The 22,444-nt window shown below is 48.8% G+C and overlaps 1 protein-coding gene across 1 annotated transcript; it reads left to right on the top strand.

The window, feature by feature from the left end:
* The first annotated feature begins 1,020 nt into the window (after positions 1-1,020).
* Positions 1,021-22,288, top strand: tlcd3a (TLC domain containing 3A). The gene is made up of 5 exons (XM_088906635.1): positions 1,021-1,597; positions 4,106-4,189; positions 6,857-7,073; positions 10,395-10,490; positions 12,871-22,288. Exons 1-5 carry the CDS (start codon positions 1,476-1,478, stop codon positions 13,159-13,161), a joined length of 810 nt encoding a protein of 269 aa, XP_088762761.1. The 5' UTR covers positions 1,021-1,475; the 3' UTR covers positions 13,162-22,288.
* The last annotated feature ends 156 nt before the right edge of the window (positions 22,289-22,444 follow it).

The following is a 22,444-nucleotide window of genomic DNA, read 5'->3' as shown; positions in this document are numbered from 1 at the left end:
ATTAAGCGTTCTGTGCCCTGGCTGTGAAGATTTTCAGAACAAAGGGGAGCCTGTGCTGTCGTCGCGGAGAGACCGCCTCCCTCAGGAATTAATCTGTCACACCACACAGTCCGCACCAGTCACAGGCCGGGGAACGGCAGCCGGAGTTTCTCCACAGGAAAATCCTTGCGGAAAAGCCGGCAATCACAGTATGCACTGTGTGAAAGGCAGGCACGTCCTGTCTCCCGTGTGGTCACTGCGTTCCTCCAGGCAGGGGACGTCACACCACGTCTTCTTTGACCTTTGACATTTCGTTCAACAAATTCCCAAAGTTGATAACTATGATGACGTTGCTTGTATCAAGGGCACTGATGTTGATTTGACCAGACACGACACAGGGAAATCCGTGCTGGTGAACACTGCTCAGCAGGGAGGCTCGTGGGCTTGGCATCGTCTGCGACTTCACCCCAAGCAACACGATCTACAGCTCCGAGAGCCGCGCCAGGGTGGACTCTGTCCCAGCCTGGACAAGCATGTGCATCATCCCAGCATTAAATTAACAGAATGGCTAAACTCCGCATAACTGTTGATTCCTCCTGTGTTTTGAACAGGGCTGTGATATGACTGATTGCTCCCATTTCCCCTGTCCTGCCTGACAATATGAGGAATGTGAGGTCATTGCCACAGTACAGCACATACAGTAACAGCGTGTATCTGTCCCACCGAAGTGCAAGCCAGCTCGTTACTCGCAGTTGAACCAGAACAGCTTTTCGCTTTGCGAGGGTCTAGTAGGGACAGCAAAGGCGGAGATGGTGAACTGACTTGATAAACGCCGGTTATCAGGCAACGCCTTTGGGTAAACGAATACGCTGCTTAAAATAGGCATCCTCCTAAAAATACGCGTTCATTTCCCGCACTGTGAAACTTGGCGGGGTCTATTCTTGCTTCGCAGGAGGGTCCTTGCAGGTCTAGAGGGCGCTGTGCCGCAGAACTCTCCGAGTTCGGCCGAGACACCGCTCTCTTCTGGGGACCGAACCAGGGCGGGTGGATGCTCGCCGAGTGAATGATGAGTGGAGCAGGCGTAAGAGAGAAGACGCTGCGTGCGTGGTTAATATTACACCAAGGGCGCAGAGCTCCATTGGACGCCCATTTTATGTATTTTGCCGACTTGCACAACAGCGGGGTTGTTACGGAGGGCACGGATTAAGAGGAAGCTCGGGGTGGTTGTGCGGTGTTGCCTCTATCTGTTGTTATTGCGAGGAACGTGCCGGCTCTGCGCCACCAGACAGAGCAATCAATCCCCGAGGTTCTCCGACACCGCGCTGCTGCTGCGGCTGCAGAAGAGCCAGCGTGCCTGTGCGGAGAGCAGCCGGGGTACTGATGCAGCCCTCTCACAGCGGGAGGAGGACACCGGCATGAGAAGCGCTGTTTGAAAAACAAACCCTGTTCCGTCTTCCGTATCTCGTTTCAAAAGAGCGCAAACGAATAAAGCAGACATGCTGCATGTGCTGCTGAGCGGCGCGTTCTTTTTCCCCGGTGTCTTCTACTTGTGCAGAAAAGTTTTAGCCGTCTGCTTCAAGCGCTGGAGCGATGCGGACGTGGTGCTCGTCAGCGAGAGGTGAGTGGCGGTGCGGCGCTGGGCTCGTCGGTGGATCCCCTGCCTCCGGGCGCACAGGGTGCCCTCTCATCACAGCCGGGGGGTCTTCACTGTAGCGGGACGGAACCGTGTGCTCGAACCGTGTGGATGCGGGGGAAAAAATGGCTAAAATAGAAAAATATTTTTTTTAAAAAAAAAAGTAAGATGGGCGGTCTGTTTGCTCCTGGAATTAGATATCCTGTTTTCTGCTTGCACTCTTGCCGTGAGCAGCTTCATTCCCTCGTGAATGTGACCGGGAGTCGGTCGGCGCTGTAATTTCTCAGATGCGGGACTGCGCGTGACGTATTCCCGTTAACTCGCTGTATGCGCACCGTTAGGGTTTTAGAAAGTGAGTCTTTTATGGCATTATTTGAACATTCCCGAAGAAGAGAAGCATGAGCCACCACCATCTGCAAGATACTGAGATGTTAGTGCGTGAAAGGGTCTCCAGTTACCCCAGGGGGTAGAATTGCTTTGTATTGGGCAATATGCATTACACGGGCAGTGGGCTACAGGGGTTAGTTAGCGTAGACCCACGGTCACGGCGCGTTTCTCCTTGCGGCGGGCCGTAATCTCTCACCTGTGTTATATAATTTACCGCGTTCAGCAAAACTAAAGCCCTTCCCTAATCAGAGTCTGACATTATTAATTCAATAACACCTCATAACAACACCGTGCCGTTCCGAGGTGCTCTGCTGCAGTCTGGTGTACGATAGCAGCCCTGTGGACTGGCTTGCCCATTTTCTAAGGTGTTATTAGACACGATTTGATTTTTTAAAAAAATGAAAACTTCTCCCAGAGTGGTTTGGTGTGATTCATCCTTCTGTTGACAGTGTTCCTCGTGATTTTTAAGAGGTGTGTGCGGTTAGCAGAAGGTAACTTTCTGTTTTAGAAATGAAGGAGCTTTGACTGCAGGGATTTGCCTGCATGGTGTTCAGGAGTGTGAAGCTGGACAGGCAGGACAGTGACGAACAGTGCTGGACAGGCAGGACAGTGGTGGACAGGTAAAACAGTCCTGGACAGCACCAGGCAGGTAGGACAGTGGTGGACAATGCTGGACTGGTAGGACAGTGACAGTACTGGACAGTACCAGGCAGGTAGGACAGCGGTGGACAGTGCTGGACAAGCAGGACTGTGATAGTGCCGTTCAGGTAGGACAACACATCACAAGTTAGAGAGTGATAATTGTTAAAAAGAAAAATGTCACATGCCCGTGTCCCTCTCAGCAGGACCTGCTCAGCTCAGGGCTGAAGGACAGGGTGCAGAGAGCTGCCTGAGTGCAGGAGAGCAGGCCCTGTCAGCCCAGCCGCAGCGCCGGCCTCATTTGATTGGGTTCTTTTGCATAGCACACATTGGAAAGCATGGACTCTCTCTTGCCAGTGAGAGAGGACTGCTCCCTGCTCCCTGCTCCACCTGCACTGGCCAGGTCGTTTGCATGAGCTATTGGTTGTACCAGGTTTGTAAGGCGCTTAGTTGGTTGTAAGTCTGGGATGACTGGATCCTAAACTGAAATGCTGTTCTCACTTTCAGAAAACAATGCACGGTCTGTTCTACAGCTTTGAAAACAACGTCAGCAGGGTCTTTAAGTTGCCTGTGGTTGAGACTCCAGTGACTTGGGTATCACAAGCCCCAGGGTCAGAGCCTGCTTCGACTAGGAGGCTCGTTCTGACTGTGTGATCTGACCCAGCTGCCCAGCGCTCCTCAGTGGGCGAGTCCTGTAATTACATCTCTGTCAGCCAGCAGATGCTTCTCAGCCAAATGTGGTCCTAACTTTTGCAGGAAACAAGGAATGGGCTAATGTGTTTCTTGGGATACTGGTTGATTTTTTTTTTTGCCTGTGCCATTGCCAATTCATCTTGATTTCACGCAGCACAGTACGGAGGTGTGTGTCTGTTCTTTTTTTAGCCAGCGTGCTATTATGTTCCTGGAGGGAGAGATGTACAGGATATCTGAGACCTCAGGAACACTCTGCCTCTTACTAGCCTCCCCTGGCTGTTTTGACCGTTTCTCTTGTGATTTGCTACATTTGTTTCCAAACAAAATCCTAGGAAAACAAGCCAAGGGTGGCAGGGTAGCTCAGTCATTAACATTGCTGCCTCTCAGTACTGGGCTCCTGGGTTCAATTCTGACCTGGGGGGCTGTCTGCTGTCTGTTTGTATGTTCTCCTTGTGTTCGTGGGGGTGTCCTCCTGGTGTTTCGGTTTCCTCCCGCAGTCCCAAAACATGCTGTTGGTTTAAAATTGGCCCTGGTGGGAGTGTAAGTGTGTGCCCAGCGATGGATTGGCGTCCCTCCCAGGGTGTACCCTGCCTTTGCGCCCGTAGCTTGCAGGGATAGGCTCCGGCTCCCCCAGGCCCCTGAACTGGACGATGGGGTTACAGCATGGCTTCAGTGTGACCCCCGCCTGTCGGTATCCTAGGGCCACCTTGTGCTTGTCTGTGACCCTGGCAGGGGGAGCTGGCTGCACCCTGACTCCCTGCCCTCTCTCGCCAGGCTGGTGTCCTCGGTCCACGCCATCATGGCCACCACCTCGGGGTTCATCGTCGTTTCATCCTGCGACAACGTGATGACCGACAGGTAAGAGCAGCCGCAGGGCTCCAGTGACCATGGTGTCTTGGTACGAAGGTCCAGTATGTGCATGCGAGATGAACTCTCCCGAGCTACCTCTCCGGTTCAGCTGCTACGGACAACTGTGATAAAAGTGCTTCCTGAAAAGTCATCAAAAAGAACAAGTGAATTCTCTTCCGTATGTGTCATGGGATTCCATCCTTTCACATTATGAGTCCTTGTGTGAAGGAACATCAGACGCATCTTATCCTATTAATATAATAAAATAACTGTTGTGATAGAACACAATAATGCTTAAGCTTAATTTAATTCTACTGCTCAAATGAAAAATCAGATCTACACACAAGTCTGCTCCTGTTTTTAATGGCACGTGTCTGCTTCCACAGGATGTGCTCTGCCTGTGGTAATGAGGGGCAGATCTGCTGATGTGTGTCTGGGGACCTGCAGCTGGCACTGACCAGGCACTGGGGTTCACATGCCCGCAGAGCTAAGCAGCAGACCTGCAGCTCCACCAACTCAGCCTAAACATATATTTCTGAAAGTACAGCTATCACAACATCATGCTGAGTAAAAGAGAAAGGGTTATCCCACGCATGACTCCTAATATCCAGTCTGCTGTGTTTGTCAGTCATGCTTTGTCTGAGCTTGATTAACCAATTGGATGAAAACACCAGCCCATGTGATTGCAAATACGCCTGTGATTGGCTTAAGTACAGTGTATAAATTTTAATGTAGTCACTGTTTACTAAGTCACAGGTGCCATTCTGCAGACTCAGTGGAAAAGTTAAACCTCTGGGTCGCTCAGTTATTAACTTGTTTGTCTTAACTATTATTTTTATTGTTGTAATACGTTCTAAATTGTAGGTTTGTTTCAAATTGAAAAACATGCAGTGGTATTTTTCAAATTTATCTTTTAAGTTATTTGCCGTGCCAAATTTAGACTCTTAGAATTTTCTTAGTTAATACTAAGAAGAGTTAAGTTCACAGTCTGCTGATTTGCTTATTTCACCTCTTGTGCTGGTTTTCAGAGAAGCGGCCTTGACTCAGGTAGTGTTTGAGACACAACAGCAGGAGCAGTGTCTCTTGAGATACTCGTGGAGGGCGCGCCTCAGCGCTCTGCGATCGGAGTCGACCTCCGATTGGATCTAGAGTACTGCCTTTAGGACCCTGTGTGCGAAAATGTACAAAAAAAAGAGACTGAGTATTTTTATGTTGAACATACTGTAAGGTTTAAATTAGTAGAAATTCCTTTTACGATGGGACTTGTACAACATTCTTTTATGCCTTAAATTTGTTGGGCTTCTCTTTATTTATTTCTGGTTCTGGATAAAATCCCATATGACCTTAGTCAAAGTCACGTCAGCCCTCTCAGTAATCAGGCCTTTTCAGCACCAGCTCTTCTTGGAAGAATTCAGATCAAATTCCTTATTTAATTGAAAATAACTCAAGCGTTTGAAAAGGTAATATACTTAGGTCACTGTTGTCACCCTTATTGTGAGACAAAGTTTTGCACTAATTCGGTGCTATAAATATTGTTAACCGTGGTATGTCTTGAGTTTATTAAAGTGGTTCATCTTGATAAATGTTTTTGGGAAGCAGCTGATGGGAGATACAGGAGCTGAGCCTGTGGCTCTGTAGTGACTCCATTGTCAGCCAGTCAGTCCAACCTGACACTGCGGCTCAACTTACAGGGAATTCGACCTCTGTGTTTGTAGTGCAACTGTTCAGAATACACATGCTGCTCCATATACAATTTCACCTGCACCCTCTCCCCTGACAACAGCACCCATAGTAACAGATGTGGAGCTGCTGCCTCTCAAAGCTGAGCAGATATATTCTGCCCTGGAGGCCGTACTGTGGTGTAATTTACACTATTTATAACATTTGAGCAACATCAAATCCTTTAATTGTCTAATCTGCTATAGTAATTTTCCAGGCAAAGTCCCCCTTGCTGGCCCCTTTATTAATCAAGAGGATTGCACAATCGCAGTGTTTTAATCCCTGCAGCTAGATCAGTCTTTTCTTACGGCTGCCCATTTTGCTGATCTGGTGCGTTTCAGTATTAGGGGAATGTTGTATTTAGTGCTTTTTGCTTCTGCTGCTGTCAGTCTTGTTTAAGGCAAGACTGTCTTGCTGAAGTCTGTCCGAGCCAGACTTTGCCCTGTCATGTCGTGTCCTCATCATGAGCAATCCTGGATTTGGTGAGTCAGTAGAAATGAGGATAAGACCTTAGTGTGCGAGAATAGTCTCTGCTTTCCGTAAGGTTTGACTGAAAGAACGTATTCTTCTCATTGCAGGCCTCATAATTATAGTCTTTGACATCCCGACTAAGTCAGTACTGGAGGGAGGGCTCAGATCATTGCTAGTTGAGGATTTCAGAACCTTTTCTCAGAAAAGTGGACATTAATGATGTTTATAAGCCAATTAGGTTTCGTTTACCAGCTACCAGTTTTAGAGTTCTATTAAATTTATTACATCATAAACCCTTGACTTTGTTCCTTTCAGTGGAAAATAAACCAGTGAAAATAAACAGCTTTTTAAATGTGACTGACATCACTGAGTTTACAAATTTAGACGTGGAAAAATGATACATTTTCATGAGGTGTGCAGGAGGAAGAGGACTGGTGCTGGAGTGCTGTGCTTGGATAAGATGGATACCTGTCTTTCTCCTCACAGGCACTGGCTGGCCACCTACTTCGTCTGGTTCGCCATGTCCTACATGGCCTACGACCTCTACGCCATGTACCTCAGTCACTGGTACCGCTTCCGGGTGAAAGGTCATGAGGAGTACAAGGAGCACTCGTTCCGCACTGTCAACAGTTTTGTGCGGAGGGAGTTTCTGCTGGTGCTGCATCACATCGTTCTGCTGACCATACTGCTGCCCATCACTCTGGTAAGACGAATGGAGGAGGGGGCGGGCGATTGGCAGAGACTTCAGAATTTGTTTCCGATCACTGCAGCTCTCTCAGCCCCTTCGGACTGCTCAGGCTCACCCAGGCCTGTCTTTTGTGTGTGTTGTTTTTAAACCGTGTAAAATGGTTTAAAATGAGCCCTGCCACTTTTTCTGCTGCATTTTTTAATTTCTGTCCAATTCTGTCTTAATTAATTTAAAAGTCCCTTGGAGTTCTATAACACATTTTTTTGGAAATTTTGTTTTGAGAACTCCAACTCAGGGGGTTTTACACAGTCGGTTTTCAAGTTTTCAACTGAAACTAAAATTCCATGCAGGTGAAATTAAAAGAACTGAAGAGAAAGTAGTTTGCAGGCAGGCTCCCATATCACTGGACTTCAGAACCCAGCAGCTTCTGGGCACAACTGGGCTACCAGCTCACACCCCTCACTCCCCGCCCCTCACGCTGGGACACTCCTGCTCACTCCTGCTCACTCCCCGCCCCTCACGCTGGGACACTCCTGCTCACTCCTGCTCACTCCCCGCCCCTCACGCTGGGACACTCCTGCTCACTCCCCGCCCCTCAAGCTGGGACACTCCTGCTCACTCCTGCTCACTCCCCGCCCCTCACGCTGGGACACTCCTGCTCACTCCTGCTCACCCCCCCCCCTCACGCTGGGACACTCCTGCTCACCCCCCCCCCTCATGCTGGGACACTCCTGCTCACTCCCCGCCCCTCACGCTGGGACACTCCTGCTCACTCCTGCTCACTCCTGCTCACTCCCCCCCCCTCACGCTGGGACACTCCTGCTCACTCCCCCCCCCTCACGCTAGGACACTCCTGCTCACTCCTGCTCACTCTCCGCCCCTCACGCTGGGACACTCCTGCTCACTCCCCCCCCCCTCACGCTAGGACACTCCTGCTCACTCCTGCTCACTCCTGCTCACTCCCCGCCCCTCACGCTGGGACACTCCTGCTCACTCCCCCCCCCCTCACGCTGGGACACTCCTGCTCACTCCTGCTCACTCCCCGCCCCTCACGCTGGGACACTCCTGCTCACTCCCCCCCCCCTCACGCTGGGACACTCCTGCTCACTCCTGCTCACTCCCCGCCCCTCACGCTGGGACACTCCTGCTCACTCCCCGCCCCTCACGCTGGGACACTCCTGCTCACTCCTGCTCACTCCTGCTCACTCCCCGCCCCTCACGCTGGGACACTCCTGCTCACTCCTGCTCACTCCTTGCCCCTCACGCTGGGACACTCCTGCTCACTCCCCGCCCCTCACGCTGGGACACACTCCTGCTCACTCCCCGCCCCTCTCGCTGGGACACACTCCTGCTCACTCCCCGCCCTCACGCTGGGACACACTCCTGCTCACTCCCCGCCCCTCACGCTGGGACACACTCCTGCTCACTCCCCGCCCCTCACGCTGGGACACACTCCTGCTCACTCCCCGCCCCTCACGCTGGGACACACTCCTGCTCACTGCCCGCCCCTCACGTTGGGACATTCCTGCTCACTCCTGCTCACTCCCCCCCCCCCTTCACGCTGGGACACTCCTGCTCACTCCCCGCCCCTCACGCTGGGACACTCCTGCTCACTCCTGCTCACTCCCCCCCCCCTCACGCTGGGACACTCCTGCTCACTCCTGCTCACTCCCCGCCCCTCACGCTGGGACACTCCTGCTCACTCCCCCCCCCTCACGCTGGGACACTCCTGCTCACTCCCCCCCCCCCTTCACGCTGGGACACTCCTGCTCACTCCCCACCCCTCACGCTGGGACACTCCTGCTCACTCCTGCTCACTCCCCCCCCCCTCACGCTGGGACACTCCTGCTCACTCCTGCTCACTCCCCCCCCCCTCACGCTGAGACACTCCTGCTCACTCCCCCCCCCTCACGCTGGGACACTCCTGCTCACTCCCCCCCCCTCGCGCTGGGACACTCCTGCTCACTCCCCGCCCCTCGCGCTGGGACACTCCTGCTCACTCCCCGCCCCTCGCGCTGGGACACTCCTGCTCACTCCTGCTCACTCCTTGCCCCTCACGCTGGGACACTCCTGCTCACTCCTTGCCCCTCACGCTGGAACACTCCTGCTCAATCCCCACCCCTCACGCTGGGACACACCTGCTCACTCCCCCCCCTCACGCTGGGACACTCCTGCTCACTCCTGCTCACTCCCCGCCCCTCGCGCTGGGACACTCCTGCTCACTCCCCGCCCCTCGCGCTGGGACACTCCTGCTCACTCCCCGCCCCTCGCGCTGGGACACTCCTGCTCACTCCTGCTCACTCCTTGCCCCTCACGCTGGGACACTCCTGCTCACTCCTTGCCCCTCACGCTGGAACACTCCTGCTCAATCCCCACCCCTCACGCTGGGACACACCTGCTCACTCCCCCCCCTCACGCTGGGACACTCCTGCTCACTCCTGCTCATTCCCCGCCCCTCACGCTGGGACACTCCTGCTCACTCCCCGCCCCTCACGCTGGGACACTCCTGCTCACTCCCCGCCCCTCACGCTGGGACACTCCTGCTCACTCCCTGCCCCTCATGTTGGGACACTCCTGCTCACTCCCCGCCCCTCACGCTGGGACACTCCTGCTCACTCCCTGCCCCTCATGTTGGGACACTCCTGCTCACTCCCCCCCCTCATGCTGCGACACTCCTTGTGTTTTTGGTGGCTGCCAGGAGCAGTAGGCCTCACCCAGCCACGGGGGGAGTGTGTGTGGGAGAGGGGGCTGTTCTTTTCCTGTCCTGGCTCTACAGCCCTTTGTGCAACATTGCTAAAAGCATCACACAAACTCTATCAAATGCACAAAGATTTGCTCTCATAAAAGCAAACCCACAGCTGGGCCTGAACCCTTGTGTTCAGCGAAACCCTGGACACGTTGCACACTGTCCGGCAGTACCTTCCTTCTGTCCCTCTTGTCACGTTCGTTTCTCGTGTCCGTCTGCAGCAGGACGAGCAAGTTTTTGTGACCGAGAGCAGGAAAGGGCCCTGATCGCCAGGGACCTCTGCCTGCTGGGACAGCTCATTGCTGGACACTGAACGGAAACTTTAATGTCCTGGGAATGGGCATGCAGACGCAGACTCGCAGGAAGAAGTGGCACACTGAGTCCTTAAGAAACTCCATCATCAGTGAGACTGTAAAAACATATTGTGGACAGGTGTGACTTCTGGTGATATGAAAGTACATTACATGTAGATGATGATGATGTTGTAACAATGGCAGTGATCTTTAAATTCGTCTGAGAAGTTGATCGGCATCCCCTGCGCTGAGCTCAGGCTCATCCAGCAGCTAACCTGGCTCGTGTCTCCTCCTCAGTTCTTCCGGAGAGACCTGGGAGACTTCTTTGTCGGATGCCTGTTCACAGCAGAGCTCAGCACGCCCTTCGTGTCCCTGGGGAAGATTCTGATCCAGGTGAGAAGGTCTTCTCTGTCCACCACATGCAGAAAAACTCAAAACCGTGTGAAGCATTGCGCAGTCTGGTGTGATCTACAGATCTGTGATCATTCATCTCTCCGTTTTTAAAAATTAGTATCCTCGCCGGCCCGTTTCACTTTTTGGTGAGAGAAAGGGATGATGTTGCATGAGAGGCGTTTGGCTGATAATGTGGGGAGCGTGTCCAGTGTGCAGGCGGAGCTCTAGATAAAGGGCGACGCATTGCCTTAGCAACCACAGCTGTCCTGCCTGATTAAGGACAACCCGCAGCTGTGGGGCCCTTTAAGACACACAGAGCGCCTCCCCAGAGGGACGAGCAGAACCCCGCAAGGGGAGGACCTCCCAGCGACAGTCCCGGAGGGGGCTGTGGAGTGAGCGGAAGGCTGTTGTTTTTCCATCATTTTATTTTCTCTTTCTTTTCTCCTGTCCTGCCATGTAACTCCACTGGGACAGGTTCTTTTGATTTTTGCTCTTGTGCTCCTCTTCCTGCACACTGGACCCCATTAGACAGTCGCGCCTGGAAGCCGCTGTGCAAAGCGGTGCATTATTCTTTTTGCTTTTGGTTTCTCCCTTTTTATGGTTTATTTTGTTTTCGCTAACCTCACACCGGTGCCTCCATCCCTCCGACGGGGCGTCAACTTTTACTGGCTCCAGGGGGCTGATGGGTCTCTGTCCCTGCATCAAGGGACTGTGTAAGATCACTCCCAACATGCTCGCTAGGATGAATTGGTGTTCAAAAAACTTCAAAAGAAGCCACTTATGAGGACTTGTAGATTAATAAGTAAGATACGTCAGTCATTTGGAGTGAACAGTGCCTGTACTTCTGCCTGTGATCAGCATATAGTGAATTGTACTTGCCTTCATAAATGGAAAACTGTCCCTGTCCAGTGAAATATGGAAATTTGAACCCACTATATTTGTATGGCAGCAAGTTTTGGTGCAGTTGACAATTGAATAGCTTATCTTTATGAATGAGATTTAAATGTGGCTTGTGTGTTAGTGTCTCATTGTTGGTCTCTGGAAAACGCCAAGCGCATTGGTTTAAAATTGCTGAGAGCTGAGCTGCCTTCTCCCAAATCTGTCAGGGACAATGCAGAGCCAGGTCCTGAATTGTCGGCATCAGGCCAAACAACCTGCCCCACCCTCTGGTTTTCTAGCATACAGGAGAGTGGTAACTGTAGCAGAGGCCCTTGGGTATTTTTTGGATGGTGCTGCCCCCTAATGGTAGCCCTGAAGAGTTGACAGCGGTCAGTGTTTCCTAGAAATGTTGAACTAAAATTATGTTTATTCATAATCATCCCTCCATTTTGGGGAAAAAAATATAGAACTACATAGATCCCTGTTGCCTAGTATGATATTTGTAGTGATAAAGATTAAGATGCCTGCATGTTCGGGATTACAATTCCATGCTTTCTAGGAAACGCGTTTCCACTTTTTCCACTCTGAAATATTCTGCTGATGAGTTTCACTTTGAGAGTAAAGAGCTGTAATCCAGCCCTGAGTTGGAAGAGCTCTTAGTTTTATAGGCCACCTGTTCCTAAAGATTGGGAACCTCTGATGATTAAAGCAAGTAGTGTGTCCCGTTAAGAGAATGCATGGCTACTTGTGGGCTGGAAGGTAAATCTTCTCAGATTATGGTCTGAATAATCTCTAAACTATCTGTTTTAACTGATGGCTGTGAAGCTGTACCAGGCTTGGGCAAATCTGTGGTTTAATGGTGGCCTATTAACCCTGATGTCTAATTCAGCATGAAAGAGCATGATGGAGGGCAGTGTGTCTGCAGGATTTCATTGCATCGTAGCACTTACCTGCCCAGCTTCACTAATCCTTGGCTGAATGTAGCCTTCTGTGAGAACAGACACAACATGGAAACTGTGATTTCTGAGGTTTCAATTTCAATTCAGTTTGCTTTATTTTTATATCGTGCCTGTCACAACAAGGTTGAACCAAGGCGCTTAACAATGCAAGTGACCCTACATGTTGTGAATACAGAACAGAAAAGACCAGAAGACAACGGAGGAGAGGAACCAAAAACTCCTTAGTCAGGAGAAAAAAAACCTTCTAGGGGTCCAAGGTCAACTGGCTGCCCAACCCCTCATGCTAACATTATACAAAAAAAAGGAAATAAATGAATGGGGGTATTAATCCATCCATCGTGTCTTCTTTATGTCAGTAGTCCATGCAGATCTCTGTAGACCAGCAAAATCCTCCTAAATGATAGCTGTATCCTCGATGTCCCTCTTGGATCCATGGCAGTGATGCAGCATCCAACTCAGCCCAGCCCGGGTGCCCTCTGGACTGGTGGGGTTTCCTGCTGGCCAGGAGGGCTAAAGGACTGGGTTCTTCCCTCTCTCCGCAGCTGGGGCTCCAGGACTGCCTGCTGCACAAGATCAACGGCGTGATGGTGCTGCTGAGCTTCTTCCTGTGCCGGATCCTGCTCTTCCCCTACATGTACTGGGTGTACGGACGGCACTACGGCCTCCCGCTCTACAGCGCCCCCTTCCACCTGCCGCTGTCCTGCAACCTGGGCACCCTCTGCATCATGGCGCCGCAGGTCTACTGGTTCGTCCTGCTGTGCCGGAAGGGCCTGCGGCTGTACCAGCGCCAGGCCGGGAAGCGCCCGGCTGCTGTCACCGATACTGCCCAGTAGGGGGCAGGCTCTTCCCCTCCATTCTCCTCCTCCTCCGCCGCCCTTCTCGCCTAATCCCCCTACCCCCCCACCCCCCCGCCGGTCTCATGGCTCTGCGGAGAGGCGTGGCGCTCTGGGGGGAGGGGGGGGTCCCAGTGTCCACTCATCGCAGGACCTCGTCTCGCCTTGCTTCTCCTGCGCTTCACCCCACTCAGGAGCCCCCTGGTGGCTGTTTTGTTTCTTTCCATAGAGCTGCAGTTTTCCGTAGGATTTTCTTATTTCTCTTGTTTGACTTTCTCTCGGCGGCAGTACGATCACGATCAGAGAGACCCATCGGCCCCCCAGTCCCCCGTGTGTCTGCTGGCTTTGACCTGGAGGGGCGATCTAGGGGGAGAGATCTGGAGGGGAGATCTGTGGGAGTGATGGGGGGGATCTCTGGGGAGATCTCTTGGGAGATCTAGGTGAGAGGTCTGGAGGGGAGCTCTGGGGGAGAGATCTGAGGTGATCTCTGTGGAGATCTAAGGGAGATCTGGGGGTAGCGCTGACAGCTGTGCAGGACAGGACCACGCTGGCTTCCTTTTCTCATTCTGATCATGCGCAGCAAACGGGCTGCTTCTCTGTCTCTCAGCCCTGCTGCTAATGGAACACCATCTGTAGATGTGTTTCACGTGTTTTAAAATGGAAAAAGAGAAAAACAATCACAGGTTTATTCAGACTTTAAAAGTACACATGAACTTTCAATATGCACACTCATACACCAGCATTGGGAAAACTGCTCTTTTAATACAGTCGCTCGGTCTTTCTCCATCTCGCTCTGCCTCATCAGCCATAACGACATGCACTAATTGCAGTAGGGGATACTGCACTATTCGCCAATTAATTATTTACTGCACAACAGAGTTCTGTGTTTCTCCTCACACCTCTCTGTCTTCGAGCCTCTAGCCTGTGCTGAATCCTGGTTTGTCACACGAGCGAAGGCAGAATGTTTACACGCACCGGAGAACTCCGAATGCGGCAGGTCCTGGCCTCTCTGAGCCTGATGCTTGTTTCCGTGGGAACATCGGCCAGGGAAAGGGTTCGGTTTGTCTCGTGGGCACGTCTCCCGGGACCTGTGGTGCAAGCAGGGCAAGAACAGGGCAGCACACGGACAGGTGCAGTGGAATCTGCAAAGTAACAACTAGATAAATACAGAATTTAAAAATACGGAACACAAAACACAATACATAACAATGTCTGAATGCAGAAAAGCACAGGAAAACCAACAGCTACATGACCTTGGTAAGGTTATTTATAGTAGAAAAAGTTGCACAAGCCTGGTCTTCTTTTGCTTTCCTGCAGAACAGCAACCCACATGTTCAGATTTGGGTTTTCTAATCGGGAGCAGCATCATACCCGTTGACTCCACACGAACCAAACGCCTGTCCCCGACTCGTCTGCGTTAATGCTTACTGACTCCCCCTGTTCCTGGAGAACATGGGGGTCACGTGCCATCCGCATCGATCAGAATACACTCCTGCAGTTGCCATGCTCTCGAACGGCTTTAATCCGGGTGCTCTGCACCCCGATTCTGGGGATTGGGTAGCAGTTCGGAGCGTGGATACTGTTGAGGAACCGATGCTGGACTAACCTACTCTAGTTTGACGTGCATGTTAAAGATCAGGAATACAGAAGTCCTGGTTTACTAGATGAGATGTTCTCAACCCTTTCCAGCTACTCTTGTTAGGTAGCAGATGTAGGAAAGGTGGGCATTTTTCATGCTGCCTCTCTTAGAGTGAAACATTTCTGGGAGGCTCTGGACAAACAGCCTCTGACGGATCGGCCTTTGGGGATTTATTGATAGCCATTTTGCGGAATATTATTTTTCTTATGAAAATACTATTTTACAGCCTCACGATTGACATTGATATGCAGGGTTTTTTTGTATTTTATTTAGGAAATAATTCGATTGTGCTTCACAATCCTTTGACCGGTTTGCATATCGTTTTAAAAAAAAAAAATATTTTTGCAATTTCTGTCAGAATCGGCATAATCTGAACGTGACAATTACTAGGCTGTTCTGAAATGAGTAGATGAGCATGCCTAAACTTGAATGGTCTTATTTTATTACAGTTGTACATTTAAGCAGATTTAACTGCAGTGAGCGTGGCCTGTCTGCCTGTCCCGGCCCGTGTGTGGGTGACGTGACTGTGGCCAGAGCAGGGGACAGGAGAGTCTATCCTCAGAGACAAGAGGGCTGAGCTCTGTCTGAAGGGGCACACATGTATAAACTGTGGGAAGCAGGGGGGGGCCTCATGGAGTCTGGTAGCTCCCAGTAGCGCCCTCTGCTTTTTGTGCTGTAGAGAAGTATTTGGTATTAAGAGCTCATGATTCTGGTTTGATCTCTTTACAGTCCAATCCAACTATATACTTCTATGCACTGTATCTTAATGCAGGTTCATACATGCAGGAGAAGTTTATTGATCCAGGGCTGACAGGCCAGCAGCAGTGCATCAGCATTTAAGGTTTCTTTAATGGCTTTCATCAGTGTGGGTTTCAGTGCGCTTAAAGAAACTCACAGAGGGCAGGACTTGTGAAGTGGGTTCTGCTGTAGCCAGACTGGGCCCGAGTGCTGACCTGCCTGCTCAGGAACGCAGCCCAGCACAACCTCACTGACCTTCTGCATTCATGTCACCTGTGAAAAACTAATGGAACAATAACGTTACACTGTCTGTATTTGTTTCATACTTACTTAGGTTTTCTTGTAGATTCAGAAATATGTTGCGGGTAGCATTTAAACAATGATTGCATGTCAGATGAAAAAGAACAGGGCACTAAGTATCTCTTTGACCTTGTTAGATTTGCCCAACTGACTTTCCTTTCCTGAACTGAGCCTGTGTGCAGCAGCATTGCTCTGTATGTCGAAGGAATGACACGGTCGTTGTGAAGTGTTGGCTGGTCAGCCTTTTATTAAAAAAACTCAGATCTAGTTTCTTGGATTCCTTGTGTTTGAGACTGACTTAACGTTTTTGCATATTTGCTATTAGGAACAGCTGTAGATTAGGATCGTCTCTGCTTTCTTGTAGCTAGATAAGATCAGATCACTTTATTGGCCATATACAATTTCTTGTATTAGGAATGTGTCTTTTCGCATACCCCAGCTTGCTCTCCATGAGACACGCAGACAGGGAGAGAAGCTGAGGGTCAGAGCGCAGGATCAGCCATTATACAGCACCCCTGGAGCAGTTGGGGTTAAGGGCCTTGCTCAGGGGCCCAACGGCTGCAGGATTCCCCTGCCGCCCGCGGGATACAAACTGGCAACCTTCCAGCCACAGGCGCAGATCCTGAGCCACAGAGCCAACACTCCACCCTAGTACTGGCAGCGAGGGGTGGATTGGCTGTTGTATTATGCATGTTACAGAACCACATTTCTATGGAAGAGTAAACATGTTGCTCGGCCTGGGAGAAATAAGTTACTGCAGGGGAGGGACCTCTGTTAGTTTCCTGTGTACGTGTATGACATCAGGGGCAACATGCCAGTTAGTCTGCGGCAGCTCACAGAGGAGCTCTGCATTGCTTTGTGTGCTGAGATTATCGAGCCACGGTGCTTGATGCATTTTCTCCTCCACACATCAGTCTTTTTCAGAGCTGACATCCCTTACAGTAGATTCTGATCCACTCAGCGGTTTTTCTGTAGCAGATCGTTAACCCCGCTAACGAGATTCTAGATTCCTAAGCTCTGAAAACATCCTGTTTCCTAGCCGATGTGGAACCCTTCTCGGAGTGTCGGTGTGCAACTGGAGTGTTTATTCCACAGCACGTCACCGGCGAGGCGAGACCTGTACTGACAGCTGTTACTGCGTTTAGAAGTGGAGTCGTTCAGCACTGGATTCTCCTTGAAAAATCACAAGTCGCAGTTTGAAGGAAATCCCAAAACCTGGGATTCTAACTAAGCTAAAATTCTTATTTGTTACAGAGGGTTAAAACAGGGTTATAAAAAAAAACAATTCTATTTTTCTTCAGGAAATTAGAATTAAAAACGATTTTGGTTCTAAAAAGTCAGTAAACAGATGCAAGTTTTAAGCGCCGACCTGGTTCATAAGCGAATAATTAAATTTAAAGCACAGATTAAGATGCTGCAGACATGCAGCTCGTTAAATCTGTTTAATAGCCTCTCAAATACAAAGTGTCATCTACAGAACTTATCCCCTGTCCTTGCATTTGGGTTTCTAAAAGACATGAATGCATTTAACAGCAACAGTTGGCAATAGCAGCTCTCCTGGTGCTAAAGATTTAAACTGTTTCACATTTAAATGTCACCTGCTTGCATTTCCAGTTGCTGTTGTTATTTTTCCACAGTTCTTTATCCTGTGAATCTTGTATCTCTCCGAGGTGTGAAAGGGATTTTTTTCTGGTGCTTTGGCCTGGTTCTGGAAGGTTCTAGATCTGTCGCAGTGTTCTTTGGTCTCAGTTCTGCTGCCCAGAACTGTCATGGCCACAGCTTACTTGGGTCTCCGAATCCCAGATACCAGCCGATAGTTTCAAGATCCAAGAGTGGGAGGACTTTCTTCTGGTCCTGGAGTGTCAGTAATGACCTGACATGTAACTGTCCTCATTACCCACATTTCCAGGTCTTCAGCCATTTTCCTGTGAACACAGCAGGGCCATGGGTCTCGGGGGCTAACTGTATATCGCAATAACATAAATTATAATAGGTTGTTATAATTATTATAGATATAAAGATAAATTCTGTTACACCAGTCTTAATTATTATTTCTAGGCTAATATTTTGTCTCTTACAGAGATATCTTTCCTTAGCTCAGGGTATGATAATGTGTTGGCATATGGCTTATTCTTTTGACTTTAATAATGTGAAACGGTCACGATTGTCTTAGCCTTCCAATGCACAGATTCACTATTTTTTAATGAAGAAAGAAGCTTAGGACTGAGATACTGAAATGAGAAAAATGGACAGACCAAAGACAGGTGGACAGTGACACCTGCAATAGCCCAGTCATTCCCTGTGTAGAATTATCTCTGCTTTGGCATTTCAACCAACTGTTTCCACTACAGCAGTTAAAAGTAATAACTCTCTTCCCCAGCTGGTCAGTGGCGTTGCCAGCTGTGATGGGACGTTCCGTGAGCAGAGCTCTCATTCCTCCGCCCTGCTGGCCAGAAGCTTTCGCCACAGGGGTGAACCACGTGTGTTTGAGAGGGGGGGCCATGGAGCAATTCACTGTGACTCTTTAAGGGCGCTCTTAGTTCAGCCAAGTAGTTCAGAGATCGTGAGCAGGGGACATCCCAACACCTTGAATTTCTCAAGGTCCCTGGCGGCTCCTGGAGTTCAAGGGGATCTGCAACGTTATTTATACATTTCAGAGGTAGATAGAATCTGCGTTGATGAGTGCATTTCAAACCACGATTAAAAAATGTACACAGTAATGTGTAATCACACATCACACAATGAACAAAAATCTCCAGGTCTGCGCAGCGCCATGTTCTGCGATTCAGAATGAGGCAACAAAACTTCTAGTGAGGTGAAGCGGCCCTGTTACATTGTAATGAAGTAGACTTGTAAATATATCTCTTTTAATCCAATAGAAATATTACTCCCGACAAATACTACTTAGGTGTTAACTATGCATGCACACCATGGGTAGGACATTTCTGCAGTGAAATGTCTGTTGCACAGCCTATACTTATTTGCTCGAACATTGCATTACGTGAGTCATGACAGTGACTAGTGAGCAGGAAGGGCCGCTTCACATTGCAATTTGTAGAAACCTGAATGCAAGTTTGCGACAACATGGCAACTCTTCCAAAAGTTCACAATTGTGTGTTTAATTTGAAATTTGTAGAAGTTTTCTAGACGGTCAATGTTTTTTTTAATTTTGCCACTGAGATTTAATAACCGGCCTGAAAAATAGTGACTACAGTTCCCCTTTTACTGAATCAACTGACTAAATTAACTGACTGAACTGCTGAAAACTCCCATGTGTTAGAGAAGGATTCTGGTGCAGAGGCAGTGATACATGGGCTCTACACAAGGCAGGGACATGAGGCTGCAAGTGAGAGGAGGCCATTTGGGGCATCATAGTAGTTAAGTCTTCATCCAGCAGGGCTGTCCTCTCCTGATGCTTGAGGGTTTCACTCTTAATGAGCTAAACCAGATGGTTAATCAGCCCCTCCCAGCTCTCCAGATGCTTGTTTATACAGGTATCTGAAGTAATTTTAAACATTTTAGTAGAATTGGAAATAATATTAAATCAAATTACAGTTGTATTCTGCCAGGCAAGAGAGAAAGTATACAGACCCATTTCCTGGAGAGCCTGGTGTCTTTGTGATTTGTTCCATCCTGAGTAGTCAATTAACCAGTGAGCCTAATTATTTTCATATACTGTATATAGGATTTCCTGAATGTTTAATACAGATGATTAAGCTCCATATGATTAAACATTTCTGAAATGCAGCTGATGAGTTAGACCAGCTATGTAACTGAGCTCTTGTGGAACAAGAACCAGAAGACACTGGATCCAGAGGGAACTGAGGGGAATGGAGATGCCCATTTTGGGATGTAAGATCCGGGTTTAGGTGAGTCCAGGGGTCTGCAACTCCAGTCCTGGGGAGCCACAGTGTCTTTTAGTTTTCCTTCTAACTAACAGCTGAATGACTTAACGGGATCAATCACTTGCTTTATCTGGAGATTTTCAGCTGCTCTCCAGGTGTCTGCTCACTGACCGTGCAGGGCTGAGCATGACACCATAGACTGCAGCTCCTCAGGGCCAGAGTGCCAGGGTCCTGGTGAACGGTTGAGGACAGGACAGCCCCGTTTCGGAGCCCATTTGAAATTCTAGCTGTTGAGGCGACCAAGGAGATCCGTGGTGCAGCAGGTTTTCTTATTCTCTTGAAGCCTTAATTGTTAAAGCCTTGAAGACCAGCCTGACATACTCCGGTGGTGTGGAGCTGCCACCACCGTCCTGACTGGTCCAGAGAGAGCTGGGAGTGATTCCTGACTGGTCCCGAGACCAGCTGGGAGTGATTCCTGACTGGCTGCTTCTCCAGAACTGAAGGAGAGAAGATTTCACATCAGATTCTCATTTGATCTATTAACTCATCAGCTGGCTGTTCTCTAATGCTTTAACAACTGAGAGCTATAGATAAGAAGACTGGAGAACTTTGAATTTCCCTGCTTGTTGGGATGCTGCTTTTCTGCTTCACAAGGTAATAACGGAACCCTTAGTTCGTCTTATCATTTCCTTAATTAAACCTTCAGGTTTTTAAGCCAGGGGGACTTGCCCACACTTGCTAATTTGCATTATGACTGAGCTTTTTACTTGATTAAAGTATTAATCATTAAGCAGACAATGATTAATAATTACTTAACAATTACTTGGTTGGGTCCATCGCTAGTTTGTATTCTCAAGTTGCAGAGCCAGCCTGCACCATGTTTGGCAACTGAACAGTAACAGGCTCAAACTGATTCAGTTGTGAGGTCAATTATGTAACTGACAGTTCAGCAGGTGGGTGGGTTCCCAGACTTGCAAGGGGGAGCCCCAGCTTAAATGGGTGGACATTCCAAGTTATCATTTTTGGTAGGTTGAGACAATTAAACATGTTCCAAGTAAGTAGCTGGGTTGGCATGTATAGGCTGTAAAGGAACAAGTAATGGTTTATTCCATGCTGAAAAGAGAAGAAAAGAAACACAACGTTCTGGCTGTGGAGCCTTCTTGGGGTGCATTTCTTTTCAGCATGGAATAAACCTTTACCTGACCCTTAAAAATGTGTGTTGGGGTTCCTGGCTCCAACAGGTCTCTTCTGTCTGGCTGGTATAAACTACTCTTCACCTGGGCTGGTTGGAGGTTGTATTAGTTCACTTAAGGTTTACCTGTGTGCACAACCTTCACCTGTTTGATTAAAAAAGACACAAAAGCTACCGGACCCTTGAACTGTATCGTTAGTGCAGTTTTTAAATGGGTGTAAGCATTTTGGCCAGGTCCTCATTTAAATGAGTTTGTGCTCAACTGCCTTATGATAAGAATATGTGTCTGTATTGGCATTATCATTATTTTATTACTATTAGGGCTCAGGTGAAGAAACTGGGAGCCTAACTACAGAATGCAAGCGGTCAGGAGGGCTGTATTTGCTTGAATTTGTCAGCTGAATGAAGCACAGTACAGCATTTCTGGGAGCTGAAAGGTTTAAAACAAAGAACTCTAAACCACAGCATTGCTGTGTTGTCCAGATTGTATATGAACTCTGGACAATAAACCAAATTCATATACAGTGCCTTTTTAGAGCTATTTGTAATAGAATGCCTCAAGTCTGGGAGTAATGTTTGGCTGCAATTTCACCCAGTGAACATGCTGAAACTGTTGTGGTGGAATTGTGGTTACCAGCAGCATGTGTCCTTTAACCCAGGGGTCCCCAGTCCTGCTCCTACGGGGTCTCATTCTAGTTGAGCTTATTTACCGAACTAAAAGTTGCTTGAGTGAAATATTTGAAATTTTGGTTTTACTTGGAATGTTGGGATTGTGTTGAAATTTATGACATGAAGTCGTTTTTTAAAGGCAGTTACATTATTCCTGTCAGAGTGTAATTGAGCACTGGACTGGACCAGAACCCAGCAGGTATATACGTCCAGTAACAGGGACCCCCCTGGGTTAAACCCTACATGTCGCGCTATCATCCTGAGAATATTTTTAATAAGAAGTAATGGAATTTATTCTGTACCATTGTTTCTCATCAAGTGGGCTTTTAGCATCATAATATCCCCCTGTGAAGACTTTTGCTTCATTCCAGTTTTTATGAATTCTATTGGGATTTTTTTTTGGAGTGTTTATTTGTCTCGGCTCTTCTGCGGTGTGTGCGTGCCAGTGTTTGTGTTCCATGTTAACTCTTCACAGGGCTCTCCGATTCTCATGCTGCAGACTGCGGATCGAGAGGACCTGCACGACAGAATCACAACCTTGTGCACTTCTTGCCACTGTTCATGATAACTTTTCTTCTAGTCAGATTGTTGTGCTTGGTTGTAATATCTGCCCAGCTGAGGATTTTTCTTGTTAGAGGGCAAGTTAATTCTTGATAGAACATGGTGATATTAAGAATTATTTTGTTGCACTGCACATGTGGAAATCCAGACATTACACAAGAAAAATAAAGATGATTTGATGAATCCTGTTGTGTATTAATACCATGATAAAATGTTTCCCTTTATTTTCTAACTTTAAGAAAGAGTGTAAGAGAAATACTCTTGCACTCTTAAAAGCTCTGCGGTACCTAACCAAGCTTAATACTAAAAATACTTTTAACATAATATACAAGACAATTT

This window comes from Atractosteus spatula, chromosome 27 (genome assembly GCF_055471065.1).
Source record: "Atractosteus spatula isolate fAtrSpa1 chromosome 27, fAtrSpa1.hap1, whole genome shotgun sequence".
NCBI lineage: Eukaryota > Metazoa > Chordata > Actinopteri > Semionotiformes > Lepisosteidae > Atractosteus > Atractosteus spatula.
Note: the sequence above shows the minus strand (reverse complement) of the source record. Positions and strands in the feature narration are given on the sequence as shown.

Excerpts from the sequence above, each read along its gene's own strand:
- tlcd3a (XM_088906635.1), top strand. The coding sequence starts at position 1,476 with ATGCTGCATGTGCTGCTGAGCGGCGCGTTCTTTTTCCCCGGTGTCTTC. Across the intron at positions 7,074-10,394 it reads TACTGCTGCCCATCACTCTG|TTCTTCCGGAGAGACCTGGG; the intron begins GTAAGACGAATG and ends TCTCCTCCTCAG. Across the intron at positions 10,491-12,870 it reads TGGGGAAGATTCTGATCCAG|CTGGGGCTCCAGGACTGCCT; the intron begins GTGAGAAGGTCT and ends CTCTCTCCGCAG.